At 43.2% G+C, this 20,677-nt stretch overlaps 1 protein-coding gene across 3 annotated transcripts in view; it reads right to left on the bottom strand.

Annotated features, from left to right (window-relative positions):
• Positions 1 to 20,677, bottom strand: part of Bicc1 (BicC family RNA binding protein 1) — a 240,550-nt gene that overhangs the window by 101,241 nt on the left and 118,632 nt on the right. For all 3 annotated transcript variants that reach the window (XM_052744733.1, XM_052744734.1, XM_052744735.1), the window contains exon 3: positions 1,008 to 1,077. In XM_052744733.1, the coding sequence (XP_052600693.1) occupies positions 1,008 to 1,077 (70 nt within the window). The remainder of the gene's footprint in view (positions 1 to 1,007; positions 1,078 to 20,677) is intronic.

Genomic DNA, 20,677 nt, shown 5'->3' with positions numbered 1-20,677 from the left:
AGGCAGTTTACTGACAGAAGTTTCTATAGGCATGCCATGTTTGGTTACAAAGCGCACGCACGCGCGCGCGCACACACACACACGCACACATGCACACACACGCTCTGTAATAATACATTTATATTTATATTCCATAAGACGAGAATACAAAATGAGATTGAAAGAAGGAAATCTAAACTCAAATTGAGACCCTGTGCAGTGTTAAAACACTGGTTAACAATAAAGTCACAGGAGATGGGACAAAAAGACAAATTCAAGAGAAAGGCCAGAGCACACGACAGGGCTCAGCTTGCAGGAATGCTGTGTGTTGGACTGTTTGATGGCATTTGTATTAACCCCTGATAGCTACAGACATTTATTGTCTTCATTAAATGTACACAGCAGAATTGCTGAAACAAGAATCTATTTGCGAAAGAAAAATATTCTTAAAAATGCATACTGGAAAGTCACATTTGAGAATACCACAGATTTCTAGAAAAGAAAAAGTTAAGCGGGTAGTCTCCTCCCATCTCGAGGAGGCTCTCCTATGGCATAAGGCAGAGAAAAGTTCCATCTAAAATGCAGTGGGTCTAATACTGTCAGGTAGATGGAGAAGACTCCTTCGAGAAAGGAAGTCTAGGGTTCATTCACACGGAAAGAAGGCTCTTAGGTCTAGGCAGGGACAACGAAATAACTTTCACGTCTAGACAATGGAAACCCAGGCGACGATCCCACGCAGAACCGCCACTCATCCTAGCTACTGATCTGACAGACATTCTTGAAATCACAGGCTAATGGTAAGATCTTTTATGGAAATATTTTTTATTCTAATACTGCTATTTAGACATTTTTCCAATGGTGCAAAGCTGCCTGTTTATGATGAACACAAAAATCCTCCCCAAATATGGCTATCTGACAAGTCCTGAAGGGCAAAAGTGGACAGAACAAAGGCTTATGTCCCCAGCAATACCGAGCAGCAACTCCATCATCTCACTTTTCAAACATACTTACTCCTCCTCCCAAATTACCTTTCTTGGATTTGGCTCCGATCTTCAGTTTGGATGGCCATGCAATCTGCGTGTGTGTCTCTTCCATGATCTGAGTCAGCAATGAAGAGAAAAAAATATTGACTCAATTAAGAACTTGTATTTACAGATAAGATTTCTTTCACACATTAAAAAAAATATCGTATTTTCATGTTTCTAGCTTTGTGTTGATACAACAAAATGAACTCAGCTTCAAACAATGCAAACTTTTTTTTTTAAAAAAAGCTTGAGGGAGAAAAGGAGATGTGTTTTTCTAAGCCCTTAATCTATTGAAAGTATCCAAGTCTGTGTTGTTCTCTCCCCGATTCCAGAGTTTTAACAGAAACAAGACCTAAAAGTACAGGGACAAGTAATTAACCCAGCTTGTTTCCAGGACCATCGGAGATGCTTATACTGAATAAAATTCACCCAAGCCCATCGTTAATACACCAGACATGATGCTTGCAACACCAAACTATGAGTTAAGCCATATTAAACGAAGATTTCCCACCACCATCACCACCCCAAATGAAACGTCTCACCCTGGACACATTTGTATTTCATTAAAACTGATGAAATGTTTCTAAACACAGTACCCCTTCCTAAAGCTGTATCTCCCAGCATCCTTCACATGGGCCAAGATGGTGTTTACACTACAGTTCTTCCCACCCATACATGCAGATAATGCCAGCAGGAGGAATGGAACCAAGTGGAGCCTAGAGCATCCGGAGTGAGGGGGAGATGAAGAGCAGGCATCGGAAGCGAGGCAGGCCATGACTAGGCAGGCTGCCAGAGAAATGAAGACCCCACAGCCCCAATAAAGTGGACATCGAATCCAAAAAGGAATCAGAGTCTCCAAGGCAAAGCATCCCTCCTTCCTCAGTTCCACAGGACTGCTCACTCTGTAACATGAATGCACCCAACCCAGGAACAAACAACTTCTAGTAGCAACCATCAGTCATTACTCAAGACAAGCTGGGTGTTTTTTGGTTTGGTTTTGTTTTTAATTTTGCTTTTTGAGACTGGGTTTCTCTGTGTACTCCTGGAATTCTCTCTGTAGACCTGGCTAGCCTCAGAGATCTGCCTGCTTCTGCCTCCTAAGTGTTGGGATTAAAGGCCTGTGCCACCACGACAGGCCTTATTTTCTAATATGGACTTAGCATTAACTAAATAAATCAACTCAATAGGTGAAGACAACTGAATCCATAAAAGAGCACAATTAACAGAAATATTTCCTCCTTGGGCCTGTGTACTAGACATGACCAAAATGGTTAATACACATCATCCATCACCGAGTCTCCTTCATCTAGGCATCAACCAGCTCACAGCAGATGCCTCAGGCTGGTGTCAGGAGTTGGGCCAACATTTGAAGGTCCAAGAATCTGGCCTAGCAATTCAAATCTCTGATTTTCTGGAAAAGCTAGTGGATCGCACACAAGGAATTCACGGCAGTACTCGGCTGGCACAGAGAGCAGTTGCCTGCTGTGAACTGGGCCCGTGGACCCTCAGCTGCTCCAGAGCCCCACTGTGGCCCTGATGCTGAGGTCAAACGTCACTTGTATGTTGCCGCTGACTTGTTTGTAGTGCTCACTGGTCGCCTGGCCCAGTGTCTACACTGCTGTTTTTCTTGGAAAAATATTTCTATTTAAGAGCAAGAAAACAAAAAGCAAGACCCACCATGGCCTTTGCTTGGTCTACATACCGATCTGACTCAGAAGGAAGGTGAGCCTCTTGCCCTCATACTGAGACCTGGTCCTTGCCTGCTCATCTTTACTAATTAACTAAGTTGTCATCAGCATGAATTTGGTAAGTTAACTCTACAATGTCATTATTTTATTATTCATATATATATATATATATATATATATATATATATATATATATGGAAAGAGTTCTCTGTTGTTTTGAGACAGGGTCTCACCTTTGTTGACCTCAAATCTGTGGTCTTCCTGCTTCAGCCTCCCAAGGGCTGTGATTACAGAGTGGGTGTGACACCTGAGCCCAACTCTACAGGAATATTAAAACATAAAATTTAAAAGGGGAGGGTGGCTCAGTGGTTAAGAGCACTCGCTGATTGCTCTCTTGCAGAGGGCCTGAGTTCTGTTCCCAGCAACCACATGGTGGCTCACAACCATCCGTAGCCTCTGTGGGCGATGCACACACATGGTGCACATACATACACACAGCAGAAAAGCCAAATCTTTGTCTTTTTAAAAAAATATTCCTTTTACTTTTGAGATTCTAATACAATTATATCATTCCCCCTTCCCTTTCTTCCCCCCTCACCCTCCCCTACATGCCTCCTTGCTCTCTTTCAAATGTACAATCTCTTTTTTCTTTGTTGTTATATCCCATATATGGAGACATATATATTCCTAAATATAGTCACAACAAATCTTTTCAAAAATAAATGAATAAATAATAAATAAAAAATACTATCTTCTTCAACTGCCTCTACTCAGCTGTCCCATAGATGTCCCCTCTGGGATTTCCCCACTTCAGGACCTGCCAACGGTCTCTCTTCCAAACTGTTCATGTCCAAGCTCCCTCTCACACTCAGCCTTCAGGTCTCACCTGCTCAAGGTACCATTCCCCCCATCCTTACATCACCCAGCTGGAATCATCCCTACTCCTTGCTAGACTCACATCCTTTCTTATCCTTATGTCAAGCCAACGTCCTCTTGCCTTCTGGATTTACTAGTTCAGTCTGAAAAATGAAAAGTGTGCCCACTGCTCTGCACACAGCAAGTGCCAGTTATGTCTGGGCAAATGACTTTAATAATGTCCTAATCTAGTTATCCACCTGGAGTCGGGTGTCACCTCTCTGTCTCATTTTCCATTTCGGGAAAATTATTTGTTAAATCTACTTCTAGAGTGGTCACAAGGACTTGAGGAGATAGATGGAATCCTGACCCAGGAAATGCTTCCTGGTGCTGAGCGCTATCAGAAAGGGTGCAGAAACAGTCCCTCACATAGGAGGAGTGCACAAGGGGAGGTCAAAATGACGCGGGGAAGAGCATCTTTTAGCACAGGTGAGAGGCTTTGAGTCTAAGCGTGTGCCACCAGGAAGGAGACAGATCTCCTACCATCCACATATAGAGGTAAGTCCCCAAACAGACTTAAAGACACAGACCAAGACCATGAGGCTCCTGTGACTGGCTGTCACTTGCTAATGATGATTGACCACCACGTAAAAAGCTAAGAGGGACAGAGCAACTTACTCAACTTCTGGAGAGTTAGAAGCTTCCCCTAAGAGCTTACCGGTTAAGCTGATAACTCAAGCCAGTCTCTCCAGGGATGGCAGGCCATGCTCTAAAGGTATCTCAGCAGAGCTGGCAGCAGGAAAGCCAGAGGGAGAGGGAAAGGGGTTCAGGAAGCCCAGCACGATTCACAGAAGTGCCACAGAGATGGGGCTGATGCCAGCACACAAAGCAGCCCCAAGGATGTGCATACAGCAAGCTACACAAAAAGGTGTCCTAAGTGGAGCAAAGGATGACTGGAAAAGATGAACTCAGGAAGATGATGGGGATGGAAGACACTACAAGCCCCCCGGCAAAGAACATGACCATCTCAGTCTCAGGAGGAAAAAGAAAACATCTGAAGTGACTTCTAGAAAAATGATTCTAGGTTGTTTTGTGTTCTGGTGTGTGTGTGTGTGTGTGTGTGTGTGTGTGTGTGTGTGTGTGTGTGTGTGTGAGAGAGAGAGAGAGAGAGAGAGAGAGAGAGAGAGAGAGAGAGAGAGAGAGAGAGACAGAGAGAGACTTTTGCTGTGCCTATTTCTATGTACCACACAACCAAAGCCCAAAGAACAAACTGCTGACTCCAATTCACCTTCTATAAACATAAAAGAAGCATTTTTTTTTTTAATTACAGGGATAGGAAAAAAATTTTGTGGCTTTACAGTGGGTGGAGACACTGACTTCTCTTCAAGAGGGTCTCATGTGTTTCCCGAAGTCATTTAGTTACTACAAACTTGACCAGGAAGTCACTTCCCAGAAACCTGCTGGGAGCCTTAGTTCGAATGTAAGTCAATACTCCGCCAAAACATTCAGTCTCCATCCAAGGACTAATTGGATTAAGTGGCTAATTCTGACCATCTCTCTCCCAGAAGGATGCTGGTGTCCTCAGCTGTGTGAAAACTGACCTCAAAGTTGGGAAACAGCCTAAAATGCCTCTTGCTTCCTTGTGGAAATAAAACTATAAATACCATTGTGTCAGCTAAGCTACAGAATGCAAAGGTATGCCAAGCCACAAAACCTTAGAGGAGAAAAATACTTGAAGAAAAAGAAAAGAAAAGAAAAACAAACCTGAAAGTGAGTTCAAGATAGATTGTGTGTGTACATGTGTGTGTGCGTGTGTGTGTGTGTGTGTGTGTGCGTGTGTGTGTGTGTGTGTGTGTGTGTGTGTGTGTGTAGGTCAGAGGTCAACATCAGATTCCGTCTTCTATCAATCCCCACCTTTTATTTTTCATTTACCTATTTTGTGTGCACAGGTGGTGGAGGGTGGTACACCTATCACGGTAAGCGTCCAGAGGTCAGAGGACAACTTTCAGGAGTCGGTTCTCCCGTTCAATCAAGTGCGTCTCTCCTTCCATCAAGTGAGCTCAGGCCATCAGACTTGGTGACAAGCACCTCTGCCTGCGGAGCCATCTTGCTGGCCCTCCGCCTTATTTTTGAGACAGAGTCTCTCACTGTGCCTAGAACTCACCAATTTATGAAGAATTTCTGGCCACGAAGGTCCAAGGATTCGATTGTACACCCCGCCCTCCAGCGCTGAGGCCACAGATGCATGCCACTACGCCCAGCTTTCTACGTGAGTGCTAAGTGTCCAACTCAGGTGCTCACACTTATGCAGCAAGCACGTTACCAACTGAGCCATTTCCCTAGCGCCGAGATCTGGGTTCTTAAAATACTAATATTGCTTATTTCCACCTTCCTAAAACTCAAAGAATAAACACCACATTGTGAATAACTTTCGGTGACTATTAAATCATGCCTTAAATTATTTTTTGAGACCAAGTTTTGCTTTTTAGTCCAGGCTGGCTTCAAGTTCTTGATTCTCCTGCCTTAGCCCCTCAAATTCGGGGTTCCTGGAATTACAGGTATGCAACATCATGGCCAGCACACCATGAAGTTTTCAAAAACTCATTCTGACTTAATTCAGCTCCCTTATAACATGTAGAAATCCTCCATGATATGACAGCAGAGGAGATTTTGAAAAGGCCATCTAAGGCAGCTATGTTCAGCCTGTTTCTGGTGGGCCACATGCATTACAGGATGGCTATAGATGTGACCCCACACATCCACAGGTGGTATCCTCTGCTAGGTCAAAAGACTGACACTCCGAATTCCAACATAACCATCTGAATAAATAACTTATAAGTTTCTGTTAGGCTTACTATGTTCATCACTTATAGAATATAAATAATTGAGTCACAACTCAATTATTATACTACTATCAGGTTTGGTGAATAGCAAATATTTATAGCAAAAAAATATTATTCCTAAGAGTATCAATTTTCACCATATGAATTAAAATATGGAGAGGGCATGCTAAGTAAGTACAAAACTACTCACCTTCACTTCCTAATTCATATGTACATTTTCACTTCTTTATTGACTGAGAATTTCCTACATACATATAACCCTCTAATTCCTCTATACCCTCATTACTTCCCTCCTCCCAAATCCATGTGTTCTCTTTATGTCCTCTTAGAGTTGCCTGTGTGTACATGTAGGACCATCTATGGGAGCCTGAGCAGTCTTTCAGGGGCTGTATGCTTGAAGAAAACTGAGTCGCCCTTCCCCATCTGCAGTCCCACGACTTCCGCCTCTTACAATCTTTCTGTCCCCTCTTCCACAATGATTGCTGAGACTGGGGGAAGGGTAGGTGATACAGATATGCCATTTAGAGCTGTGCACGCCACTGTCTCTTGTTCTCTGTGAGCTTAAACAGTTTAGGTCTCTGCATCAATCACTATTCACTGCAAAAAGTAAAAATCAAACGCAAAATAGTCCTCTGATGAGGGCTGAGAGATGGACTTAAGAACTTAGGGGGTAGTTTATTACTATGTCCATTTAGCAGAATAAGAGCGCTAAGTTCCTCCCTCAGTCCTATGACCTAGCCAGCCACGGGTGTGAGCCCAGTTAACAGGCATGGGGTGCAGATAAAAACACATGCTCCTGTTTAAATCTTTATAAACAAGGAGTTATGTTCCATCCCCCGAGACTGGTGCCTCACTTTCCTACACTATAAGAATCCTTAATAAATAGGAAATTACATGTCTGTGTTTGGGCTGAAGTTTATGAGGGGGTGAGTGGAGATTTAGGCGGGAAGAGGTGGTAATGTTTATATTGAAAAAAAAATTTTGGGGGGGCGTTTTCAAGAAAGGGTTTCTCTGTGTAGCTTTGGAGCCTGTCCTGGAACTCACTCTGTAGCCCAGGCTGGCCTCGAACTCACAGAGATCCGCCTGCCTCTGCCTCCCCAGTGCTGGGATTAAAGACGTGCGCCACCACCACCTGGCGAAAATTTTTTAACTGTTTGGAAATTTCCACCAATTTTTTTTTTTAATTTCAGAGATTTACAACAAACTGTTTACGTAATTTTACCACCCTAAAATAAACTGCTAAAGTTAGAACAAAATAAGCAGGCATAATCTTATCAAGTTCTTCAAGTGTCTGATTTAAAAAAAAAGCCATTCCAGTTAAAGTCTGCAATGCTCATCGCAGATTTCTCCCATCTCCAGCAAATTTCAATTTGTATGCCACGAGGGAGGAGGCGTCACGAAACTTCCCATTTTGCAAGTTTGCAGCAATTACAGGATAATACGTTACAGGTGAAGGCATCCCATGCCAAACCAAGAACAGTCAGTCTACCAACTTGTTTATTTCACCAGAGCCTCCCACCCAGGCGAAAAGTTGAAAGTCCACAGATGAGTAATCAGCACCTGAGATCAACTCAAGGCAAGTTAGGTTCATGCCAACTTTACTTGAGATGTGTATTCTCGGGCCAGGCAAAGAACACTGGACTCCCTAACTGGAAACCTCTACTCCAATCCATTCAACACTCACCCGATGGCTACCAGCTGGGTGCCACCTCCAGCCTGCTTCTTGGAAAGACCAACATGTCTGTGCACCACGGCCCTCGTATCACTAGAGAAGCAGTCTGCCCTCATGAAGGAGACTGTTTCCCTAGTTGTTACACGTAGGAAGTGATTGAAAGTTAGTTTCCCTCACGTCACTCCGTGAAGGAAGCCAAGCAAGAGAAGAGGAGAACGTAGTAAACTCTCACAGGACGGCTGTCTGAAAGCTAAAAATGTTTATTTTGCTGGGACATTAGAGGGTCCCATTGGCTTCATTTTAAACCAAGATATCCATTTGGTTCTTCATGCCATTGTTGCCTCCCACATTCCTAGTTTTCATACACCCTTTTTTTTTTTTTTTTTGGTTTTTCGAGACAGGGTTTCTCTGTGTAGCTTTGCGCCTTTCCTGGGACTCACTTGGTAGCCCAGGCTGGCCTCGAACTCACAGAGATCCGCCTGGCTCTGCCTCCCGAGTGCTGGGATTAAAGGCGTGCGCCACCACCGCCCGGCCATACACCCTTCTTGATTCTGCTTCATATAATAACCGTGTAGATATATATGACTTCTGAAACCCATCTGCAGTTGAAGAAATCAGAATTCATAGTTTAAGGAGCAGAGTCTGAGGTCAAGTCCAGCTACAATCAAGATCGTGTGGTTCTTTCTGCCTGGCTTGGAGTCTGGAGGCCAGAAGAGGGTATTGAACCGCAGGACCTAAAGTTACAGGCAGTTGTGAGCCACCAAGTGGGTGCTGGGAACTGAACCCAGGTTCTCTCCAAAAGCCCCTGGGGCTGGGACTGAAGAGATGGTTAAGGGCACTGGCAGCTTTTGGCCTCCTCAGGTACCATACACACATGGTGCCCAGACATAGTTACAGGCAAAGCAACCGCACACATGAAATAAATAAAACTTTTATTAAAGGAAATTTTTTTATATATAAAATGGGATTCTGTTTGCTATGTTTAATGCTATAGAGACTCTCTGACATTTAAGCGGTATGTAACTGTAGCACGTACCATGCGCCATGTGATACATGTTGATGTATTTCCCTAGGAATACTGTATACAGCTTTCATGTCTACTATCATGCACAGAAGTTTTTAATTAAATAAACCCCCCCAGACCCTCTCCTCTACAAACACCAGCAGTGACAAATTATGAGAGGCTTTAGCAAGTTTTACTAAACATTAATCTTCAGAGAATAAAGCCGAAACATTCTGCCAGTTAAAACTTATAAGCTGAATTTCTAAAACTCACTGCAAACCGAAATGCTGCACACCCATCTCATTCAACCAATTGTTGGAGGGCCTTTACATGTGGCGAGCGCTTCCATATATACTAATTTTTAGAGCTTTTCATTCAGTAGCACTAACAATTACCTACTTATTCATATGCATCATTCAGGAAACTACTGTCACACTTTCAGAAATGTGATTTCGGGGCTGGAGAGATGGCTCAGCGGTTAAGAGCACCGACTGCTCTTCCAGAGGTCCTGAGTTCAATTCCCAGCACCCACATGGTGGCTCACACCCATCTGTAATGAGATCTGGTGCCCTCTTCTGTATTATGTAATCAATAAATAAATCTTAAAAAAAAATGAAATGTGATTTCGTTGTTAGTATAGAAGCAAGCTCATGACCACTCTGAAGTGTTTTCCTCATTATACAAACCGTTAACTACTCCCTCAGTAACATGTGGCTTTTTACAGATTTTATTCCCTATTTTAAAACTTATGAAATTCTAAAATGAAACTTAGTAACTGTTCACATCAACACCTAGGCATCATCTTATCTTAGAGCCCTCCTGTTGTAGGGTTTAGTGAACTCATGGTAAGGTTCATCTTGAGTTTCTGGACTCTTCTTCGGTCTGACCTGTAAGCATATTGAACAAGGCACACCTACCCATCTTGGGGGGGGGGGCCCTTTCATAACTTCCTAGGTACTAAACAGCCTAACACAAGCCATGTGCATGAACAAGAGTGGTAACTGAGCCCAGGAAACAGTAGCGTCCATAAAGCCGAGTTTTCCTAAATAGGAGACTTCCTATTCGGCTGCATCTGCACCAAGGTCTTCCATGAAATGCACTTTCCATAAAATAGAAATGACGTAGGGAAGCTCACTGTGACCACTGAATTTCAAGACTCTTTTCATCCATGGAAAACCTCAAGGTCTCAAGGTCACATTCAAAACACTGAATTTGTCGGGGGGGGGGGGGGGGGACTTGAGTGGAAAGTAACTTATACGTCAACTTCCTAAGCTCATTCAGTGATACTCAAAGGTCCCAGGAGAGAACTCACTACAGAGAGAAGGCAAGCTTGAAAATTCCATATTATGTAAGTCTGTGCACCTGGTCCCACACACCAGCGTCCATCAGAGCTCCTGCAGTGAGGTGAAACCTCCTTCTCTTCCAAACTAAAAAGACCGAGGGAATCTTCCAGAAGAACTTTTTTTTACATCTAATCTGAACACTTGAACAGCTGTATGTTTCCTTAAGAAGTGGAAGATCATAAAATGCTTGACTCTGTATAAACTGTTTGCTAGCAATGTTTAACATATTGTACTCTAAAAAAGGTCATTTACACTAAGCTGGGATACATTAGTGAGCATGTGGTATGCGCACTCACACATACACATACACACACACACACACACACACACACACACACACACACACACACACAGCACCCCCATAGGCTACTAGTTACATAAACTGACCTCCACTCCAACGGTAAGACCTTCTGAGGCAGGCTGTATCCCCACCTAACCCTTGGGAAAAGAAAGGGCATGGAACTATGGGTCAGGAATGTTCCTCAGTCTTGGCTTTGCCTATAAGTCATCTCCCTGTCACTCCATCTCCTCAGAGGCTAAATTAGAAGGACTCAACTAACACTCAAAGGCAAATCTGACCTTCCAGGTATGGTAACAGTAATCAGACTATCTACCTCTCAGCCTGCTGCTTTGCCTTAAAAAGATGGAGAAGGAAAGGAGGGAGGGAGGGAGAGAGGAAGGGGGGAGGGAGGGAGGGAAGGAGGAAGGGGGGAGGGAGGGAGGGAGGGAGGAAGGGGGAGGGAGGGAGAGAGGGAGGAAGGGGGAGGGAGGGAGAGAGGGAGGAAGGGGGAGGGAGGGAGAGAGGGAGGGGAGGTGGAGATGGAGAGGGAGAGGGAGAACAAACTTGAAAGTTGTTTTTATACTAGATAATGCATCTCATTTTGAAAAATCCTAAACAGCGAAGGCAAAACTACTTTGGAAGATGGGGCAGAAAGACCCTAAGGGCCAGAGGATCAGGGAGTTTGCTGTGAAATTATGTCTCCTAGTAATGTCAGGAGCTACCCCCATAAAGTCTCACCAACATGACTGCCCAAATGTGAGCTGAGCAAGAGCACCCACGGACATGGATGAGAGAAAGACCCTAAGAGATCTCATCCCTAGACCGAGAACTACAGGCAAGTAAGGAATGCTGAGAGAGGAAGAAACAGTCTTCCCCAGGGAAGAGCACCAACTGTTCATCCAATACCAAATGGTCAGCCCTGAAAACCTACACATGAGTAACATTATACAGACTGAGCAGGCTATATTTAGGGATGTGTGTGTGTGTGTGTGTGTGTGTGTGTGTGTGTGTGTGTGTATTATGTATATGTATATATGTATTAGGAATATATATGTATGTGTATATATATATATATATGTATACACACATATACACACACACACACACACATATAACAACAATTACTGAAAAAAAGAGGCCATGAATCTGAAAGAGACAAAGGAGGCATTTATGGAAAGGTTTGGAAGGAGGGAAGTGAAGGGGGAAATGATGTCACTATAATTTCAAAACTAAAATAAATAATAGAAGAGATAAAAAATGGAAGGAGTGAAAAAATCCACTCTGAAGAACTAACCCTAGACCAGATGGATTCGGTCTAATCAAAACAGGCGGAGTTGGCCTGTCCGGCTGTAAGGGCCTGTTCTTCCTCGCCTGCTGGGGACAGCCATACTTGTTATCTGACATATCTCAATTCTGCTTCCCTTAGCCCAGCCCGGTTCTACAGGTGCCCTGAGAAACAGTCACCATATACATCTAAAAAGAAGGAAGGAAGGAAGGAAGGAAGGAAGGAAGGAAGGAAGGAAGGAAGGAAGGAAGGAAGGAAGGACAAGACAGACTTCCTACACGCTAGCGAATCACGCCTTTCCCATCCTCTCTTCTGCCATGTGATGGGGAACTCACATTTACATTTACTTTTGTCTGTAAAGCCTGCACAAGGGTTGATCTGCTTTAGTGCTCACGCCACGACCCACCCAAAGCACAGCCTTCCCCCAGGACTCCTTAAATCGACTGTGTCATTTGTGAATTCTGTCACCAGCAGTGAGTGCGTGGCTGCAGACCTGGAGTCAAGAATTCAGAGGGGGAGAGGGTTTCATATCCTCTCTGGAACTCCACCACTGCCTCCCAAGCCAAAGCTGGCCACTCGCTGCCCCAGCATCCCTAAAGCAGAAGTCTGTCCTTTCTTCCTCCGGCTCTTCATGGACTTCTGCGCTGAATGGTATTTTCCAAATATGATCTCTTCAAACCCAGGCTCTAAGCACCAGGTTGTCACAGGTATTTCTGAGGCAAATGCTGGTGCCAGCTCACTCCATCCCCTATTACCACTGCCGATCTTTCCAATAGTATTTTTATTTTTTAAATCTTACTAAGTATATTAAGGTATAGTTATATCTGGCTATCCAACTGACCCTACTGCTAGAAACACGGGTTTCATATGGGACCCTCTCAGACCCCTGCCTGCACCCTCACCCACCTCTATGCTGCAGGGAACATAGGTCAAAAATCATCGGCTTCCTTTTCTCTAGCCAAAATTTTAAAATGACATGTGTTGCTGAATGACTTGGTAAATTTTTACATTTCTGGTGAGGCTCACAGTCACAAAATTTGTTACCAAAAAGTATTTTGAGCAAATGAGATACTATCAAAGTTCCTCTTGCTTTAAATGATTTTTAAAATATTTATGAGAGGTAACCATTAGCCAAGCTGCTTTCTTAAATCCCAGGAGCCTAAGAGGAAAGATTTGCACACCCCCCACCCTAACTCTTTCCCCACCATGAAGGGCAGGGCTCCTGGTGGCTCGGGGTGATAAGAAACACCACAAAAACAAAACAAACACAGAAACAAAAAATCAACCTTCTCGTACTCATCTTAAGGTGGCGGTAGCCGGTCAAATATGAAGCTTGTGCTGTAATCACAGTAACCATAGCAACACATTTCAAAGCCTCCTCCATCACTGACAATACTGACAAGTTCCCCACCTTAAGGACCTGAAGGAAAAGGAAAGCAGCTATTTGTGAGCACAAGTGGACTGTCCTCCATGAGAACTGTGTGTTTGGTATATATTTCCTAGCAGAGCATCTGTCTTACTTTTTTGGCTGCTATGACAAAATACCGTAACAAAAGCAACTCAAGGAAGAGAGAGTTTACTTCTGACTCAGATTGCCAACTAAGATTAGTCATGACAGCATCCCTAATCAGAAAACATAAAATCCGCAGTCACCAAAATCCAAAACATTCAGTCATTAAAAAAAAAATTGATTGGTGGGATTTATAATTTTTGATTATCAGATTAGGGATTTTCAACTAGAAATGATTTGATGAACCTAAATGTCTGTGGTGATCTGAATAAGAATGACCCCCATAAATTCATCTATTTAAATGCTTAGTCACCAGGGAGTGGTACCACTCAAGAAGAATTAGAAGTTGTGGCCTTGTTGGAAGAAGTGTGTGGGCTTTGAGGTTTCAAAAGTCCAAGCCAGGCCCCGTGACTTGCTCTCTCTTTTCCTGCCGCCTGTGGATACAAATGTAGAACTCTCAGCTCCTTCTCCAGCACCATGTCTGCCTACATGCTACCATGCTTCCCACCATGCTGATAATGGACTAGACCTCTGAAACTTAAGCCAGCAGCCCCAATTAAATTCTTTCTTTTATAAGAGTTGTTGTGGTCATGATGTCTCTTCGCAATAACAGAATACTAAAATGAGACAACCCCCACTGTTCTTTAACAAACAATACTTCACATTTACTTTTAAAAAAATAAACACAAGACATAAAATGTAGGAACCACCATCAACAGACACCACAGTCAATGGAAACAGACTCCAAAATGCCAAGAGAGGATGCTTATAAAAATACAGAACATGTTGTCAAAATGTCAACAACATGTGTATGGGAGAGAGAGATTTTACCAAACAGATGAACACTACTTAAAAGAGCCAACTGAAAAATTTCTGAAATGTATGACAAAACTACAGTTTAGGGAAGAATATTTACAAAACTCACAGCTGATAAAGAATTCTTATGCATTAATAAGCAAACCAACAGAGAAATACTGAACCAATACTTCACAAAAGAAACTAAGGATGGTCATTGTATACATGAAGGGGAAAAAAACATCCAATGACTTTGGTACTAGAAGAATGAAAATGAGTCACAAATCAGAAACTACAGCATGCCCACTAGAATGGCTAACACTAAAAAGACTGACACTATCAAGTGCTGGCAACGACATAAAACAACTGCAACTCTCATCTACTGCTGGTCCAAATTCAAATTTATCTATCTACTCCAGGGAGCAATTTGACATTTTCTCGTAAAATAAATCATGCTTATTATACAATCCAAGAACCACAAGCTCCCATCTGAAAGAAATAAAAATCCATGTCCACACAAAAGCCTGTCTGTGGGTTGGAGGTCATAACAACCATAAACGGAAAGCAACTCAACTGCCCATCATCTGGAAGAAGTATTTTGAAGAATTAGGGCAGGCAAGAAGGTTCAGCAGGTAAAGGTGCTTGCCAACAATTCTGACAAACCAACTTCGATCCCTACAATTCACAGTGGAAAAGCAGAAGCAACTCTGCAAAGTTGTGCGTGCCATGGCACAAGTGCTCACATACATACATGCACAAGAACAAAATAAATAATAAATGTAAATGCATAAATAAATAAAAAAAGTGTACATTTATGTAATATACTACTACTCAGGAATGAAAACAATAAGCAAGGCCGGGCGGTGGTGGTGCACGCCTTTAATCCCAGCACTTGGGAGGCAGAGCCAGGCGGATCTCTGTGGGTTCGAGGCCAGCCTGGTCTCCAAAGCGAGTTCCAGGAAAGGCGCAAAGCTACACAGAGAAACCCTGTCTCAAAAAACCAAAAAAAAAAAAGAAAAGAAAACAATAAGCAGATGATATACCTAAGAATCTAAATCAGCAGTTCTCAGCCTGTGGGCATGACCCCTTTGGGGGTCAAATGACCCTTTCACAAGGGTCGTCTAAGACCTTAGGAAAATACAGTTATTTACATTATGATTCATAACAGCAGCAAAATTATAGTTATGAAGTAGCAATGAAAATAATTTTATGGTTGGGGGGGTCACCACAACATGAGTAGCAGCATTAGGAAGGTTCCACATATCTAGATGAATCTCTGAAGATTTGGTAAAATGGTGACTATGGACTAAGTACTCTGTGTATCTTAGTGTAGTGATGTATTGTGTCCCCCAATATACTGTGTCTCCCAATAAAATTTACCTGAGGATCAGAGGAAAAAGCCAGCCACTATATTAACATAGAAGTCAGGCAATAGTAGCACACACCTTTAATGCTATCACTTGGGAGGCAGGGATCTGTCTGGATCTCTGTGAGTTCAAGGCCACACTGGGAACAGAGCCAGGCATGGTGATATACGCCTTTAATCCCAGCACTAACCATAGAGGTCTGGAGGTCTGTACAGACAGACAAGAAGTAACAGAGCTAGGCAGGAAGAGGAAGTGATGTAGCTGGGGTGAAGAGAGCAAATGAGAGAACAGAACAGAAAGGCAGATAGGTGTGGGTAGAGAGGAATTAGCTTGATTTGGAAGCTGCGGAGTTGGTAAGATGAGGTTAGCTGTGGCAGTTCCTATTCCTCTGATCTCTCTCAGGCTTTAGCCCCAATTTCTGGCTCTGAGTTTTTTATTAATAAGACTGTTTAGCAATTCATCTACATCTTAGTCCGTGTTACTATTGCTGGATGAGACACCACAACCAAAAGCAACTTGGGGAGAAAACTCACACTTCCATAGAACAGCTCATCATCAAAAGCAGTGAGGGCAGGAACCTGGAGGCAGGAGCTGATGCAGAGGCCATGGACGAGTGCTGCTTACTGGCTTGCTCAGCCTGCTTTCTTATAGAACCCAGGCCCACCAGCCCAGGGCCAGCACCCACCACAGTGGGCTGGACCCTCCCTTATCAATCACTAATTATAAAGTGTTCTACAGCTGGATTTTATAGACATTTTCTCAGTTGAGGTTCCCTTCTTTCAGATGACTCTAGCTTGTATCAAGTTGACATATAACTAGCCAGCACTCTATGCTTTTCTATTAAAATGACAATTTGAAAAGCCAGGCATAGCTATGTATGCCTGTAATCCTAGCACTTGGTGGTAGTGGTAAGGGAGATCCATAGATCCTGACAATTCACTGGCATGCCAGTCAAGCCAACACAGATAGTGCCCAGTTCAGTGAGAGACCCTGCCTCCAGCCAACACAGATAGTTCCCAGTTCAGAGAGAGACCCTGCCTCCAGCCAACACATAGTGCCTAGTTCAGTGAGAGATCCTGCCTCAAAGGATAAGGTAGAGAGTGATAAAGGATGATACTTGAATCCAGGCATTTTTTTTTTGGGGGGGGAGGGGTAGTACTTGACAAAGAAATAGCAGAGACCAGTTTATATCAGGTGCTGGTGGTTAGCAGGAGAGAAACTATTCTTTCAAATAAAACTTTTTAATTTAATTTTTTCTTTCCTTAATTTACTGAGCAAATCCTGAGGACTGATGATGTGGAAGGCACCATTCTGAACACTGTACACTAAAATTGCCCTTCATAAGTTCCCATCTCCAAAAGAGCAGCTGTAACAACAATTTCATTTAATTTGAGTTTTCTATATGCAACTAAGCATTCATAAAGTTCAATTATTTTTTCCATATTCCCATCAGATTGCTTAAAAAATACTCTATATTTTTCCTGACGACAGTGTATCTGTGTATATGGTGAACCATATGAAAGTATAATATGCTTAATAAAATGGGCCGTTCCTACATTTCCAAAGAGAAGGCCTAAGAGACAGGAAACCTGTGAAGCATCCTGTGCCATCATCACACCTTTTTGATCTAACACCGAAGACCAAGAGAGGGCTCACTTGTTACTCTTTCAGAGGACCTGAGTTCAGTTCCCAGCACCCATGTCAGGCAACTTACAACCAACTGTTTCTCCAGCTCCAAGAAATCCCATGTCTTCTTCTGGCCTCTGTGATTGGTACCTGCACAAAATGTTGCATATACTCACACACATAAATAAAGATAAATCTTTAAAAAATAAAAATAAATGTAAATATTTAAAAAATAAAATAAAAAATAATCAATAACTGGGCATCGAGCCAAGGCACTTGATATTTCTGGTGCATGTTCTTCACTTTTCAAGAGGTCATTTTCCAGATCTAAGCTGAAAGGTGTCCTTCATTGTTTAAATAGAGATGTGTGTGAGGGACATTTAGCTGACAGGTGGCTTCAGGTTGCTAATGAGAGGATGGAAGGCTGACACAGTCTGATACAGTCCCTATCTCAGTCACTGGAAGGCATATGAAACTCCTTTAAATGTTTATCTCATTCGAGTATTTAAGAATGGAATGATCAGGGCCGGGCGGTGGTGGCGCACGCCTTTAATCCCAGCACTCGGGAGGCAGAGCCAGGCGGATCTCTGTGAGTTCGAGGCCAGCCTAGACTACCAAGTGAGTTCCAGGAAAGGCGCAAAGCTACACAGAGAAACCCTGTCTCAAAAAACCAAAAAAAAAAAAAAAAGAATGGAATGATCAGAGGCTAGGAATGTAGCTCAGCAGAAGAGTCTAGCAAATAGGAGGCGATGAGTTCAATCTCTAGTTTTGCATAGATAATTACCTTTTATCTTAAACAAAAGATTATCTTTTGTCTAAGAAGCTTTGAAAGATTTTAATTCCTACAGGTAATGTTAAGGCAAAAGGCATAGGCTCCTATGATCCTAATCTTTTTATGTCAGCTATTGGCACTTTATTTATTCTCACAGAAGGTTCCCAGGGCCCATGCCGATAGTATTTTTTTTTTTTTTTAGGTTGGATTAAGTCCATAGTCACTGAAGCCTTCTTCAGGTACACTGAATGAAGGAAACACATACACACACACACAAATCAATCCTTAGTCAAATGAGCAACACGGCAAACTTTTTCATTTTTGAGATGGGTCTCATGTACCCCAGGCTAGCCTTGTACTTGCTATGTATCTATCTGAGGATGACCTTGAACTCCCAATCCTCCTGTCCCTACCTCCCAAGGACTAAGGTTACACTTGAATATCACTACATTATTCTTAAAATTTTTTTTTAGTCTAAATTTCATCAGATTTGAAATCGGTATGAATTCAATAATACTTAATCCAATTTTAAGTGTATTTTAAAGTACTTAGTTACCTTCCAATGACTTCAGTGATTTTCCACTATGTAAGAAATTATGTAACATAAACTTGTGCCATACAATCTTTGCCGAAAGCTCGTGCCAGCAACTGAGTAAAACCTGAACACAGAGTATGTAGGTAACTCTATACCTTCCTTCTAATTAATGAACCCAAACACTGTGGGGATAATAACAACTAACTTAACAGACTCCAGAAAATGGAAAGCAGATGGAAATCCTCAGACTAGCATGAGGCTCGCAGCCCTGGACTTGCACTTCAGATCATGCCTAGGGTACTCCCGGCTGTAATCAGCTCTGGGGCTCTGACAATGACTAATTTGACCAGAGTTCTCTGTCATATCTCCCTCCCTGCTCCTGAAGGAGGTGGGGGGAGGGGGAGGCTAGGGGATGTCTGGCCTCTTTAAATGTCACTTCTAATACCCAGGTAGAAAGCACATAGAATGGGCTTCTGAATCCAGTGAAGGGGCCGAAGCTGGGACAGGCATGAGGGGGATTGAGAGGCTCAGAGCACGAGCAGCATCTCATCCCTTAAGAAGTCACACACCAAGCCTGGCGGTGGTTGTGCACACCTTTAATCCCAGCACTTGGGGAGGCAGAGCCAGGCAGATCTTTGTGAATTCGAGGCCAGCCTGGTCTACAGAGTGAGATCCAGGACAGGCACCAAAACTACACAGAGAAACTCTGTCTCGAAAAGAAGAAGAAGAAAAGAAGAAGGAGGAGGAGGAGGAGGAGGAGGAGGAGGAGGAGGAGGAGGAGGAGAAGAAGTCACACACCCTTAGAATACACCGCCAGCACTAGGTTATGAACCAACTCCTCCCTTTGCCGGAAGCTCTTCCAACCCAGATGCAGGAAATGAAACCATCAAAACCAAACACACCTGGGAACTCCTGGCCAACTCTCTAGTACAGTAACAAATATTAAAATAAATATTAAAATAAAAAAAACCTCAGCAGCTTTATATTTAAAAAGACATACCGAACACCACAGGTTAGAAAGGCGAGTTTGGATGTTGACAGCACCTTCCATTACCTATGGACTACATTAGTTCCCCAGCATCACTGTGTAGACCCGACAGCAACGACTTAAGCAAGGAAAGACTGGTTCACGGTTTCGGGGTGGAGAGGGGTGTCTCTGTCTATCATGGAGGGAAAGAAGACACAGTGAACATTCCTGTTTTGGCATCAAGAGTAACTGACGATACACAGCTGTTCATATTATGGGAGTCCGGGAAGCAGGGAGTCACACAGGAAGCAGGGCTGGATATAGCCTTCCAGAAGAGCCCCCTGTGACTTGCTTCAACCAAGCAAGACCCGTTCTCCACCTTCCAGAACCTTCCCAAATGGCACCACCAGCTGGGGACCATGAGCTCACAGTGTAAACCTTTGAGGGATATGTCGGACTGAAAGCGTCATGTGGAGGGACTGCACTTTCCCCAGCTGTGAAGTGGGGCTGTGAGCAAGTGAGGGTGTTATGCGGATGAATGGGGAGTGGTGGGGAGATACCAAGGTGGCAGAGGATTTCTGTGCAACACTAAGCAAAATTAACTAATTAGAAATAAAGTTAATCCACTAAGGACGATGGAACCCCGCTTTCTCACCTTCCTGGAAGAGGGTCGGCTAAAAACAACACTGAAGAATGAGGTTAGAACTCTTATTACCAGAATGTACTCATCTTTAAATTGAATTTAATGAGTGTTTTTTACATAGGATCCTAGGCAGAAAGGGAAAAAGGAAATGACTGGGACATTTGAGAACGCAATGCCACATGTAGCCCAAGGTTTTAGCAAGTAACACCAGAGACCCACAGCACTTCCCAGGATGGCTTCCAGAACCTATGGTCACAGACCTGCTAAAAATGATGGCAGTCGAGAACAATGCATTACACCCAGTGTGCTGGTGAACACCAATAAACCTAGCCTTCGGGACGCTGAAGTAAGGGGATCCCACAAGTTCAAGCTCAGCCTGAGCTAAAGAGTGAGTTCAGAGCCAGGCTGATCGACACAATGTGACCTGCCTCCAACTCAAAGTGAGTAACTTTTAAAAATAAAAATTCGTTAACAGGCAAGACTGGGAAC

Source organism: Peromyscus californicus, unplaced genomic scaffold, assembly GCF_007827085.1.
Source record: "Peromyscus californicus insignis strain IS unplaced genomic scaffold, ASM782708v3 Scaffold_19__1_contigs__length_69161282, whole genome shotgun sequence".
NCBI lineage: Eukaryota > Metazoa > Chordata > Mammalia > Rodentia > Cricetidae > Peromyscus > Peromyscus californicus.
Note: the sequence above shows the minus strand (reverse complement) of the source record. Positions and strands in the feature narration are given on the sequence as shown.